A 12,801-nucleotide genomic window follows, 5' to 3' on the forward strand; every position below is an offset into this window, starting at 1 on the left:
AGATGTCCATCAACAGACGAATGGATAAAGAAGATGTGGTATATATATACAATGGAATACTATGCAGCCATCAAAAGAAATGAAATCTTGCCATTTGCGACAACGTGGATGGAACTAGAGGGTATCATGCTTAGCGAAATAAGTCAATCAGAGAAAGACAACTATCATATGATCTCCCTGATATGAGGGAGAAGAGATGCAACATGGGGGGTTAATGTGGTAGGAGAAGAGTAAATGAAACAAGTTGGGATTGGGAGGGAGACAAACCATAAGTGACTCTTAATCTCACAAAAACAAACTGAGGGTTGCTGGGCAGAGGGGGGTTGGGGGGGGTTATGGACATTGGGTAGGGTATGTGCTATGGTGAGCGCTGTGAAGTTTGTAAACGTGGAGATGCACAGACCTGTACCCCTGGGGGAAAAAACATATATATATATATATATATATATATGTTTATAAAAAATAAAATTATTAAAAAAAAAAAAGAAATGACAGAAGATTGGAAGTAGGTATAGAGAGACTAACCGATTAGGAAATAGAGAAATGATAATGTTGCATACGAATAAATGGAAGTTCATACATATCATGAGGTGAGGAGCCGCCTAAATCAGTGCAAGAAACTAAGTCAGTTTCTGACATATTCCACAAACCCATTCATCATGGAAATAGTAGTGATTCTAAGGCCATCCTTTGTAGAAAGGCATTTCAGGATTGTCAGTAATCAAAGTTTGCCAGATTTTGTTGAGACAAGTAAAGTTGGTACTTATTTTAAGGAAAAATTAAACCGAGAGCAGAAAATCAAGGCAAAATAAACAATCTTTGCCTAGTGTTACCTTTATATGTCAAATGATTAATTTAGGATTGAGACTGTATTTAAGGTCTGAATTAAAAGTTATTATTACAGTTAAAGTGACATCTACAGATACTATTTATTACAATTAAGAGGTTCTTCTGTTGCCAGTTGAATACCTAACTTTCAAACAGGGACTAGAGTAGGAAGATGGGATCTTTGTTTTCTGGCTGACTTTGGGGTAGGCAGCTATCATTGCTCAGTCACAGAAGCTTTCTTTGACATTGTCTTTTCTTGTGGCTTCATTATTCTGTGTTTATGACTCCCTGCCTCGACTACACCTAAAGCGCTGTACTTCTAGTACCTTCATCTTTTTTAACAAAAATATTTGTTTTGCAAAAATTACATAAGTAATAGTTGCAGTTGCCATGCAGCACCATCATTTTGAGTTTAAATATATTGTCCAACAAATGTCCCTGCTGCTACATGCCCTCTTCCCTGACTTTAGCTTGTATCTTACTGTCATTATTCTTCCAATTTAGAAGATTTAAATAGGGTCAGCTTTGAATGCATATGTGTGTGTGTTTGTGTGTGTGTGTGTGTGTGTTAGAGGTTAGAGGGTAGGTTCCCATCTCAGAGAGAGAGAATGGACTTCTGACTCAGCCTCTCATCTTTTCCCCTTGGTAATCCATCTTCCACAGCATTGCTTAAGTAATGTCAAAATGACACTTTTTTAACATTTTGTTCTACCTAGAGGCTTGCAGTAGTTTAATATTGCTAAAGTCTGCTGGATATGCAATACTGTTATTCATATGGTTTCAGTCTATTTCCTATTTCTCATTAAATCCTTTATCTTTTTTAACTCGTAATTGTCATGCTCTCTTTTGTTTTACTTGGTCTGTTTAATATATTTCTAACATCATAATCCTCTTCTGCCACTCAGGCCTTCCTATTCTGCCATTTGTTCCACGAAGTGATGCAAATATACTTACCTACTATGCTGTTTTCTCATTTTTTGTGTATAAATTTTTATCACAAAATTGAGGGCAGGGGCAGTATTAGAGATTTTTCCAACAAACTGAACCAAGTTTATTGCATTAGGCACAATTTAGCCTTCAATATTTGCTTAACTGTACATTAATACTTACTATCATTTTTTGTTTTAGACTTCTATATTAGAAATCTAAGATAATCACAGTACACTGTGATTCAGGTAATTGAAGTTATACTACTACCTTCTAGTATGAAGACAAATTTTTTGTAGGAAGACAAATTATTTGACCTGCCTGGGATTCACTTTTGAATTCTGGAAGAGAAAGTTAGATTAAATGATGTATAAGTCTTTTTCATTTATGTTTTTAAATTCTTTTAAAATTATATTTAAAAATTGCCTATATGTAAATGTGAGCCATTGTTTTAAAGCTAGAATAAAGATTTGAATTTAGAAATAAAAAATCTTTGCCAAGGTAATGTTTCTTTTAACTTTAAAAAATGCATTTATTTAATTTACTATACCTGGTTTATTTTAGACAGGTTACTTGATACTTATTGCTGTTATGCTGGTGTCTCGAACATATTGTGATGTTTGGATGATTCAAAATGGGACACTCATTGAAAGGTACTTTTCTATTCACCTTCCTCCTATATTTACAAAATACTGATTTGTCTCATATTTAACATTATCTTAAGCAAAAATTAGATTCTCAATTAGGTATAAATATTTAAGTCAAATTATGTATTTGTTCATTTACTTAACAGATGTTTATTGAGTGTCTCCCATGTGCCAGACATCCTGCTACTCTGTGATAGGGATATACTGAGGAACAGGAGAGACTTTGTACCAAGTCCTGCAGAGCTGACAGTTTATAGAGAGTTAGGGACAAGGAAACAAATTAAAATGCAGTATAATAAGTGGAGCAAGGGTTAAAAAAATCACCAAGTAGGATGTCTAAAATTAATGAGATAATTTGGAGGAAAATATCAAAGCACTTCAGAGAATCATATTGAGAATGTTTATTGGAAGGAAAAAAACAATTTGTAGACATTTCCTTCAGTTTCTGAAGGTAGTGCTTTGTACATTTTTTTCATTATAGTCTTTGTACATATTATCATTATAATTGATAATTTTGAATTTAAAAACTTATAGTAATAGTTGGGATATTAACATTTATCTGTTAAAGATTTTATTCCTGATGATACCAATTTGAATGTTAGAGTAAAACATTTTTCTTGGAATTCTCTTGCCTGGCAAGCAGTATTTTATCAGAAAATTTCTTAAAGTACTTAATCTAATAACTTTTGAAGACACTACTTAAAATTTTTGAATGCTCCCAAATTTTGAAATAAAGTGTTTTTTTTCCCCCCCTCATATTCTTGATTTGTTTCTCAGGATTTGTAGGATGAGGAAGAATGCTTTATGCACATGTTTTCTGACTCATCTCTCTTGGCAAATAGAGAAAGTTATTTGCATAGGATTAAAACCCTAACTACATGCCTCAGAACACGTGTAATTGTGCAGGCTCTTGTATTTAATATGGGTCTCCCTGAAACCTGTGGTCAGTGCCCTGCCCTTTTTTTTTTTTTTTTTCCTAATTATAGTAATATGTGAACAGCTTAAAAAGGAATACATGAACACAGCTTAATGTCAAATAGTGTTACTGGACTTAATATCAAACACATCAGTTCTCTGCCCCATTCTTCTACTTGTAACTGCCATTCCTGGAGCCAGTTGTTTTCTTTTCTTTTTACTGTTCATCTATACCTCTGTATTTCAGTGTAACTTGTTTATTGTCCGAAATTCTTCGGTTTTAGAGAGTATGCATTTATTTCCTAATTTGAAAGATGAGAATTAGCTCTTTTACATTCCTACCCATGACCGTGCTCATCCTCTTATATTGTTTCATCGCCTTTTTTGTCGTCAGAATTTATTGTTTACGTGATTTTTCCTGTTTACTGTTGAGCCAAATGCTGTACTTTGGTAGTTTCTTTGATATACAACTTTTTGTTTTTCCTAGCATTTGAAAATTGCAAGTTTTTGTTTGTGTACCTTAGTTCTTTGCCTACTTCTTACTAATTCAGCTTAAGCTTATTTGACAACACTGTAACATCTTCTCCGTATTGTAATATGGTCATACACACTAGGTGATCTTTTGATTTTTGTCTATTACCACCTCACCGTATACCTCTTGTTAGTTTCTTGTCTTCCTGCCCTAATCTGTACTGATTGCACTTTAAGCCAACTAAAGAGCCATCTACTTTGAATTTGCTTTAATTATGATCTTGGAAATTTCCTTTTTTTTTTTTTTTTAAGATTTTTTATTTATTTATTTGACAGAGATCACAAGTAGGCAGAGGGGAAGGCAGAGAGAGAGGGAGGGGAAGCAGGCTCTCCACTGAGTAGAGAGCCTGATGTGGGGCTCGATCTCAGGACCCTGAGATCATGACCTGAGCCTGAAGGCAGAGGTTTAACCCACTGAGCCACCCAGGCACCCCATCTTGGGAATTTCTTATATCTTTCTCTTGTGCATTAAATAATCCGTTTTCTGAAACCTCTGTCTTACTTTTTCTTAATTTACTTTATCATTTTGGCACGTACATTGTTTTTCTGAGAAAGGACACAATAGAAGTAAATTTTTGAGACCTGAACTCTTACATTTGATTGATAGTTTAGCTATATTTATACATTCCAACTTGGAAACCATTTTTTGTTAGAATTTTGAAAACATCACCCTGTTGTCTTCTGTAGAGCTCAGCAGTTCTCAGCCTTGGTTGCAGGATGATTAGAATCATCTGGGGAATTTTGAGAACCATTAATACCTGGGCCCACCCCTAGAGATCCTGATTCAATTAGTCATTAGTTTTTGAGACATCCCAGATGATTTTAATGTGTAGCCATGGTTAAACACTGCTAGTCTAGTTGCTGCATTGGGTATGGAGGTCCACTTCTGTGCTGCTTGCCCTTCCTTAATGGTGGGTCTGTTTTTAGCCCCCTGTGGAAGCTTTTATGATCGTTTGTTGTTTTTGGTGTATTGCTGGTGTTTAGGATTTTTATTGAATGTTGCTGTGAATTTTTTTTTTTTTTCACTGTGCTGGGCCTAGGTGGGCTCTTTTCAATTGAGAAACTTATTCTGCATTCTGAGAAGTTTTCTTGTGCTTTTAAAAAATTCTTCCTCTCTTTTTTTTTTTGTTTATTTTTTTCTGGAATCTTTATTACTTGAGCGTTGGAACTCAAGGTATAAGATAATCAGATGATTATCTTATAATTTCTCTACTGTTTCATCTCTGACATTTTATTTTCTAGGAAATTTCTTTTTACTTTATCATCCAGTGAATTTATATTGTCATCATTTTATTTCTAGGAGTTATCTTTTCGTATAGATGTTCATTTTTAGAGCAATCATTCTTGCAAGTGTGTACCTTCTTTTTATTTTTATTTTTTTAGCTTCCTGCATTGTTTCTGTTTTTTCTTGGTCCTTCGTTCTCATTTTTTTGTTCATTTTAGAGGCTTTCCTTAAGTCTGTCACTCTTCCCTGTCTATTCGTCTTTAAAGGTGAAGGGCTAGGGGCGCCTGGATGGCTTCGTGGGTTAAGCCTCTCCCTTCGGCTCAGGTCATGGTCTCAGGGTCTGGGGATCTAGCCGAGCCCTCCATCGGGCTCTGTGCTTGGCAGGGAGCTGACTTCCCCCTCTCTCTCTGCCTGCCTCTCTGCCTATTTGTGATCTCTCTCTCTCTGTCAAATAAATAAATAAAATCTTTAAAAAAAATAATAAAAATGAAGGGCTAAAAAACTCGCTAGAAGCCAACTTGAGGACTTATTGATTGTTGGTCTCCCTGAATGGTGTTTGAAGAGAGTCTGGTCATTTTTGTGTATGTGCCCTAGTGAGGAATCCTCTTAGAAATTCCAAGAAATTTGTTATAAACATTATAGAAGTGTTTATTGGTTGCTGCTAGCATATCAGCTTTGGAAGATCAATTTTACTGCTAAGTTCTGCTTATATGAGCTGTGTGCATAAGTAATTTGAGTCCTTTGTATACGGTAGAGAAGACACGTATGTCCTTTTATATGATTATAAAATTTTATATTTTTTCCTTTGATAATTTTATTATCTAAGTACCCTATCTATTAATAAAAATACGGGATCCCCAATAATACAAATATATATATGTATTATATATATAATATATATATAATGTATATAACTATACAAAATATATGTTGTTAATAACAAAAATATGCAGGTTATATCTGCTATAATCATTATATTAGCTATCTGTGTAGAAAGTCACATATTGCATATAAAGAACCTTCTACAACCTTGGTATAGTGTAGAAGAGTGGTTTATTTCTTAAACTTTACTTTTCACATTTTATGATTTCATGTTTTTGTAATCCAAAAGAATAATACTTACTCTTCTAAACTAGGCATTTCCAACTTTAATTGAATAGATGCTGATTTTAATTTTCTCATAGTCTTAAATGCCCTGGAGAAAATGCACTGCCAAGAGTAGCATGAGCCAGCCTATAATTTTACTAGAGTAATCAATTTGTTGGGTACCCAGGTTTTTTTTTTTTTTTTTTTTTAAGATTTTATTTATGTATTTGGCAGAGAGAGAGAGAGATCACAAGTAGGCAGAGAGAGAGGGGGAAGCAGGCTCCCCGCCGAGCAGAGAGTCTGATGAAGGGCTTGATCTCAGGACCCTGAGATCATGACCTGAGTGAAAAGCAGAGGCTTTAACCCACTGAGCCACCCAAGCACCCCATTGGGTACCCAGTTTTAAAATTTAGATATGACATAAAGAAAAAATGAAAACAAAACTTAGAGTTTCTAAAAAACGTCATTTTGATATTACTAAACTTACAGAAAAGTGCAGAAAGAGTAAAAAACTTCCATATACTCTTTTTTTAAAGAAAGTTTTTTTTAAAGAAAGTTTTTTTTTAAAGATTTTATTTATTTGATAGAGGCAGAGAGAAAGCAAGGGGAAGGGCAGAGGAAGAAGCAGACTCTCTACCGAGCAGGGAGCCCAATGTGGGGCTAGATCCCAGGACCCTGGGATCACGACCTGAGCCAAAGGCAGATGCTTAAATTGCTGAGACACCCAGATACCCCACTTTCATATATTCTTAACCCATATTCATCAATTGTGAAGCAATCATTTTAAAGTAATTTGTTAACTTTCTCATTCATAAGTATTTTTGAGCTTCTGTGTATGAGATCTTTAATACTTAGTTAAATTTAACATTTTTAAACATTGTGAATTCATAATTTGGAACAGTTTTATTTGAAAAACAACACATTGCTCTAACTTGCTACTAAAGCTGTATTATAAATTGGTTGTGCTTTTTTCCTTTCTGCTTTTTCCAAAGAGGTTTAGATTCACCTATTTCTGCTTAAAAAAAGTTTGAAAGAAACTCATTCTGGTCCTTAATGTACATTTTAATATCCTTTACATCTTTTTGGCTTATTTGTTAGCGGTGGCTAAAGACTTTGGAATATGGGCAAATTTTAATGGGACAGACTTCTTCAAGGTAGACACTGGAAATTCCATGATATGAAGGAGAATCCTTCCTACCTTGTTGCTGTTATAATGTAATTATAAAGATATATTTTATTTCCAGCCTTTTGCCAACAGGCATTTTAAAAATCATTTTATAAAATCACGAAATCATCTTTTATAAAGATCCTTACGTGTTTTAGAAGTAATAAGATATAAACTGTAAAATTACTCTTTATTATTATTTTTCTTTTGCAGCGGAATAATAAGCAGAAATAAGGCTTTATTCAAGAAACCATTTTTTAAATTTATAGCTGCCACTCCAATGGTAAACTGTTGCTGAATGATAGCATGTGCTTCACCAAGCTTTATAATCTTGTGTGTTTCACAGCTTGGGCAGCACTAAAGCACTTTGGTTTTATGCGAAGTTTGGTTCAAACAATTTTAATCTAAACCTCTATACTTTTTGTACTGTCCTAAGTGCTCTTGTTTTTAATACTCTGATTTCTAGAAAAAACATTTTTATGTGATTCAGTTTTAGGTATTTTCTAGCTCAACTTAAACTTTAAAACAATTGTTTAGCAGTTCTATCAAAATTGGACTACAGATTTTTCTATCCGTCTAAGTAGCATTTCCCAAAGTATGTTCCAAGGAATGCCAGCCATGATGGAGGAAATGATACCTGCTATAAAGCCCTTTAAGAGAATTTGAATGCACAAGTTTTATGTTATGTTAAGGTCTTTGAGGTCTTTGAAAAAGACATTTGTTAGTTTTGTTTAACCCAGGTTTTCTCAAACTTACTTGACCATGCATCTTTTTTTGCTCTAAAACACCAGCTAACATTACTTGCATTATTCCCCTACTCCCTCATAGAAATCAGATTATTTCCATATCATATATCATATCTTTTTTTCTATGTGGAGCTAAGTTTAAATCATTTAGCACAATATTTTTCAAAATATATTTTACTGACACTCATTGAAAAAAGAGTGTGTGATCCAATAAGTTATATCTTTTTAAAAATCATAGATGTATGATACTCACAGATCCTTTACTTATATGATATAATGGTTTTCAAAAAGTAGTAGAATTCTTAACTTTAAATAAGTTCTTAATGGATATTTTTAGAACAGGTAAATATGTAAAATACATTAAAAACGTGAAAGAGGAGTTGGTCTAGTTGAAATGTGTTAACAGATCTGAAGCCGCTAGAGAACCATTCTGAGGCTCTGGGGAACCCAACTAGTCTACTCTATGACCTGTGATTAGTTCTAGTGTCAGCAGATAAGGCTCCATGGGTCTAATCCCACTGCCATCTGTTTGGGAGAATTTTTTTAGGATGCAGCTAGCCTCATTCTTGGCTGTTTTTCCTCTGCCATAGCAGAACACAGTAACTGGAACAGAGCTCTTCTGGCCCACAGGAGCTTAAAATATTTACTCTTGATCTTTTACAGTGAGAGTTTGCTGATCTGTCATTGGGCTATCTCTGCCATTAGTTCATACAAATGAGAATCAGGGTATTAAAATATTTGAAAACAAATACTAGTTTATTTCATCCATAATAACCCATTGCTGGCTCTATAAAGTTGTTAGTTGTTTCGCCATCTAAATCCCTTTTGTGGCAGCATGAGCCTTTCTTTAAATTACCATTTTTTATGAAGGAAAAGAACTAAGGAAATCGTTGTTATTTAATTTTGCCATTCATAGAGTGATGTTCAAGAAGCCTGTTTCAAATGTCAAATTTCAAAAGTTGGGAACCTGTTTCTGCAAGAAAATGTTTTTCAGCATCTTTTTTTCTTACTGAATCTTTTGAGTCAATGAAAACTTCCAAGAGTAATTTTAGAGCTTTACAGCTTTTCTTAGAGTTCGATATTGCTTCTTTTGCAACTAATGCATTGCATGTGGTGGTTTGCAGTGGTATCATTGGTCGTAGCAGGAAAGATTTCAAGAGATACTTATTCAACTTCATCGCTGCCATGCCTCTCGTAAGTGTAATTCTTTAAAAATCTTTACATAGGGAAAAACTTAGATCTACCTACAATCTTCAGAGATTTTTGCTTAAGTTTACTTTAAAGATATATGGTACTAAATTCCTATCTCAAGTTTGGTTTTATAACTTAGAGCAGAATTTTGCAATGTAAACTTTTTTACTAGATAGTAAAAAAGAAATTAAGTTGGGTTTAGTTTCATTGTATACATATGTGGATGTGTCCATATGTGTTGTTTTGTTCTAACCTTTAGGCCAGGGTTTCTGTGATGTTTAGTAGCATCCCACTTGATGGCAGTAGTGCCCTTCCCCCCAGTTTTAACAACCCCAAATGTCTCCAGGACATTGGCAAATGTCCTGAGAAGGCTAGGGCTTGGGTAGGCGTGGTGACAAAATCACCCTGACTGGGAACCATTGTTTTAGGCCATAAACTATTATAGTAACTTGAACCACTGATGTTGTTTAAGTGAAATTAGAATTTAGTATCTGAATTTATTAAAAATAAAGGTCCGTGTTTGGTTTAAATCATAAGCGATATTCTCAGCTTGGTTCTTTCTTTTATTGCTACTACAAGAATTTTATTATTATAAATATGGGAGTAAAAAGCTTGATTTTAAACTCCAGCTAATTAGAGAATATGTCAGAAAATAAATAAAGCTTGAGGATACATGTACACGGCTTTTAGACTTTAGAAAAAGTTGAGCTAAGAATTGTAGATGTCATTAAGAGATGGAGATTCAGTGGACAACCATTGTTTTCTTGAGAAAATGTTTACATAAATCTGAGTTTGGAACTATGGAAGACTTAATTTCAGTATAATGATGGGAACGAGAAGTAAAGATGACTCTAGAAATTATGGTATTAGTTGGTATGAAATTTATAGTTTTTTTTAACAAATGCAAATAGAATTCATTGTCTAGGGTCATAGTGCTTATAGAAGGAAACAGAAGGTACAAACATAAATGTCAGGACTCCTTTACGCTGAATCCAAAGGGTCAGATTTGACTTTTTGTTTGTTGACAAAAGAAGTGTCAAGATGCTTCTTGTAATTAATGTTATTAACATATTAAAATATTGAGTTTCAAGTAGAGTTTTAATATATCAGCATAATAGAGCCAATTGCATTTGCTTTGGGATGTTCTCTTTGTATCTTTGCACACTCTGAGTAAAACAGAAGCGAATCATTATCAATTTGGACAATCAGTTATAAAAATCATAGGATTTGCTAGAGCAATAAATTATAATTTTGTGAATGGAAATGTAGTAAAAACCAGTAATATGTGTTTGTTTGTTTCAGATCTCTGTAGTTAATAACTTCTTGAAGTTTGGGTTAAATGAGCTCAAACTATGCTTCCGAGTAAGACTAACTAAATACCTCTATGAGGAGTATCTCCAGTAAGTGATAACCTATTTTTATATTAAACATACTTGAACTGAATAGAAATGCTGATGATATTGAGATCTAGAAGTTTTTCTCTTGTATTGGATATGTTTTCAAGGAAATTTTCTTAGACCCAGAAGCACATAGGCAAAGACCTCAGCAATTTAGACTTTAATCCTAGCTCCTCCGTTAATTTGCAAGTCATCCTTCTCTGGTCTTGCTTCCTTATCTTTAAAGTAAGGACAATCTTTACGGCCTCTTCGAGCTCCAGACCTTTCCATTTCTATGAATTTGCCCTGTGTGCTAGAATGTGAATTTTTTTGTTTTTAAAATCCTCAGTTTTCATGTCATTTTCTTTCATCTGTTTCAGAGCTTTCACATATTATAAAATGGGAAATCTGGACAACAGAATAGCCAACCCAGACCAGCTGCTTACACAAGATGTGGAAAAGTTTTGTAACAGTGTAGTTGATCTGTATTCAAATCTTAGTAAGGTAAGTTTCTCTATTTTCTTTTAAAAAATTATGTGTTGATTTGTTGAGTTTTGAATCTTAGCATATTTATATAGAATTGTTTTGATGGACATAACAGCATATAACTACTAAGTGCTTTTTTGAGAAAATTAGAGTTGTTATAATAGCTTTAACTGTAGTTATTTAATTTTCTCTATTATTTTTGTGAGGTACTTTGGCCAAGAACAAGGAATTTAGTGTATCTTATAAAGATTTTGTATGAATTTTGCAGGCTGATTTCAGGAAAAGAACAGAAATTTGAATTTTTGTCACTTGACCTGTGGACTTGTGGCAGTTGTTAGAAATTGACCATCAGTTTATGTTTCTAGTTCCACATGTGTAACACTAGGCTGGACTTCTTCCTTGTCATTTCCGTGCTTCAGTATCTCTAATTCTAATAGATCATTTGAGTAAAGGTCAAAAAATCTTCACAAGATACTAGTTGATTTCCGTTTTCTAATTACTGTCTCCCCCCCACCCCCACCATCCCAGAATATTGCCAGAGCTCTTGGGACAGAGGATAGGCCCTAACCAAGTTTCTTCCTGCCAGTTTCCTCAGTTCTTTTTTGTACTATCTTGTCTCACCACCCTTTATAGCTTTTGCTGTTGTCTTCTCATTAAATCGTCGTCTTTGCCATGACCTCCTGCCTTGTCTGGGACATGTACAGGGCACCTACGAGATCATCTACCCAGCATTTTCTCCTCTCTTCATCTCAGAGACCCTATTTCCTACCACTATCCACATGGCTGCTCTTGGTCTGGGGTGAGAGCTTGTCTCAAAGTGGATCAATTATAGTATCTTTGTCCCTGACCACAGTTGATCCAGATACCCAGTCTGAGACAAAAGAACTCTACACAGGGGTCTGGGTCACATTGTAAGAAGAGGAATGCTCCTGCTTCAACCATGTGGCTGGAGGGAGGACAGGCAATTCTTAGAAAAGTGCTATTGATCTGCAAGAATTCCCCCACTCATGACAAACCCATTAGTAGGATGCCTTTTCACTTCATGTCACACTTTTTATTCAGCTTTCCAGAAGGCTTTGCTAACTGGTTCTGTACTGTAGGAATTCTGACAACTATAAATTACTGATTAATTCATTACCACATTTTGAAGTTTGTTGTATATGTGTGTCTAGGGGCAGGGGAGTGTATATACAAATATTTGTGTAATTCTGTACACACTGTTATGTATTCCTTACATCTTGATACTTGAGCAACTCTACAGCTCAAGTCTTGTCACATTGGCAATAGAGAAAAATATAATTGTAGTGGGTCCCGCACTACAGTATTTTTACTGTTTTTAATATCTCATTGTTTGAACTGTGACATAAGGGATCAGTCATTTTTGTCAATTTTTAAATGTACTTACATTTTACAAATATGTCTATCTTCTTGATAATTTATAAGGCAAAAAAGAACAGGTTAACCTTAATAGAAGCCAACAGAAAGGGATGGCTGTAGACTTAAAGTGAAAGAATATACTAGGGGTTTTTTTAAAAACACTTCAAAATATGTATAAACTTTTGATATGTCATTTGAGTTGTCTCCGTGTGTAAGGAGCAGTATATTAATGTCTTAGTTCTAGACGTTTGAGTTTTATATCAGAAAATTAGAGGCTCATTCAATTATTTCAACATACGGA

The 12,801-nt window shown here is 34.3% G+C and overlaps 1 protein-coding gene across 2 annotated transcripts in view; it reads left to right on the top strand.

The window, feature by feature from the left end:
- The window catches only part of ABCD3 (ATP binding cassette subfamily D member 3), an 87,809-nt gene that overhangs the window by 45,635 nt on the left and 29,373 nt on the right, over positions 1–12,801 (top strand). The window contains exons 4-7 of one of the 2 annotated variants that reach the window (XM_032867174.1): positions 2,320–2,408; positions 9,195–9,264; positions 10,564–10,661; positions 11,018–11,141. In XM_032867174.1, coding sequence (XP_032723065.1) covers positions 2,320–2,408; positions 9,195–9,264; positions 10,564–10,661; positions 11,018–11,141 — 381 coding nt within the window. The remainder of the gene's footprint in view (positions 1–2,319; positions 2,409–9,194; positions 9,265–10,563; positions 10,662–11,017; positions 11,142–12,801) is intronic. The other variant, XM_032867175.1, reaches the window with a different exon arrangement.

The sequence above is a fragment of the Lontra canadensis genome, unplaced genomic scaffold, assembly GCF_010015895.1.
Source record: "Lontra canadensis isolate GAN:19392208 unplaced genomic scaffold, GSC_riverotter_1.0 scaffold33, whole genome shotgun sequence".
NCBI lineage: Eukaryota > Metazoa > Chordata > Mammalia > Carnivora > Mustelidae > Lontra > Lontra canadensis.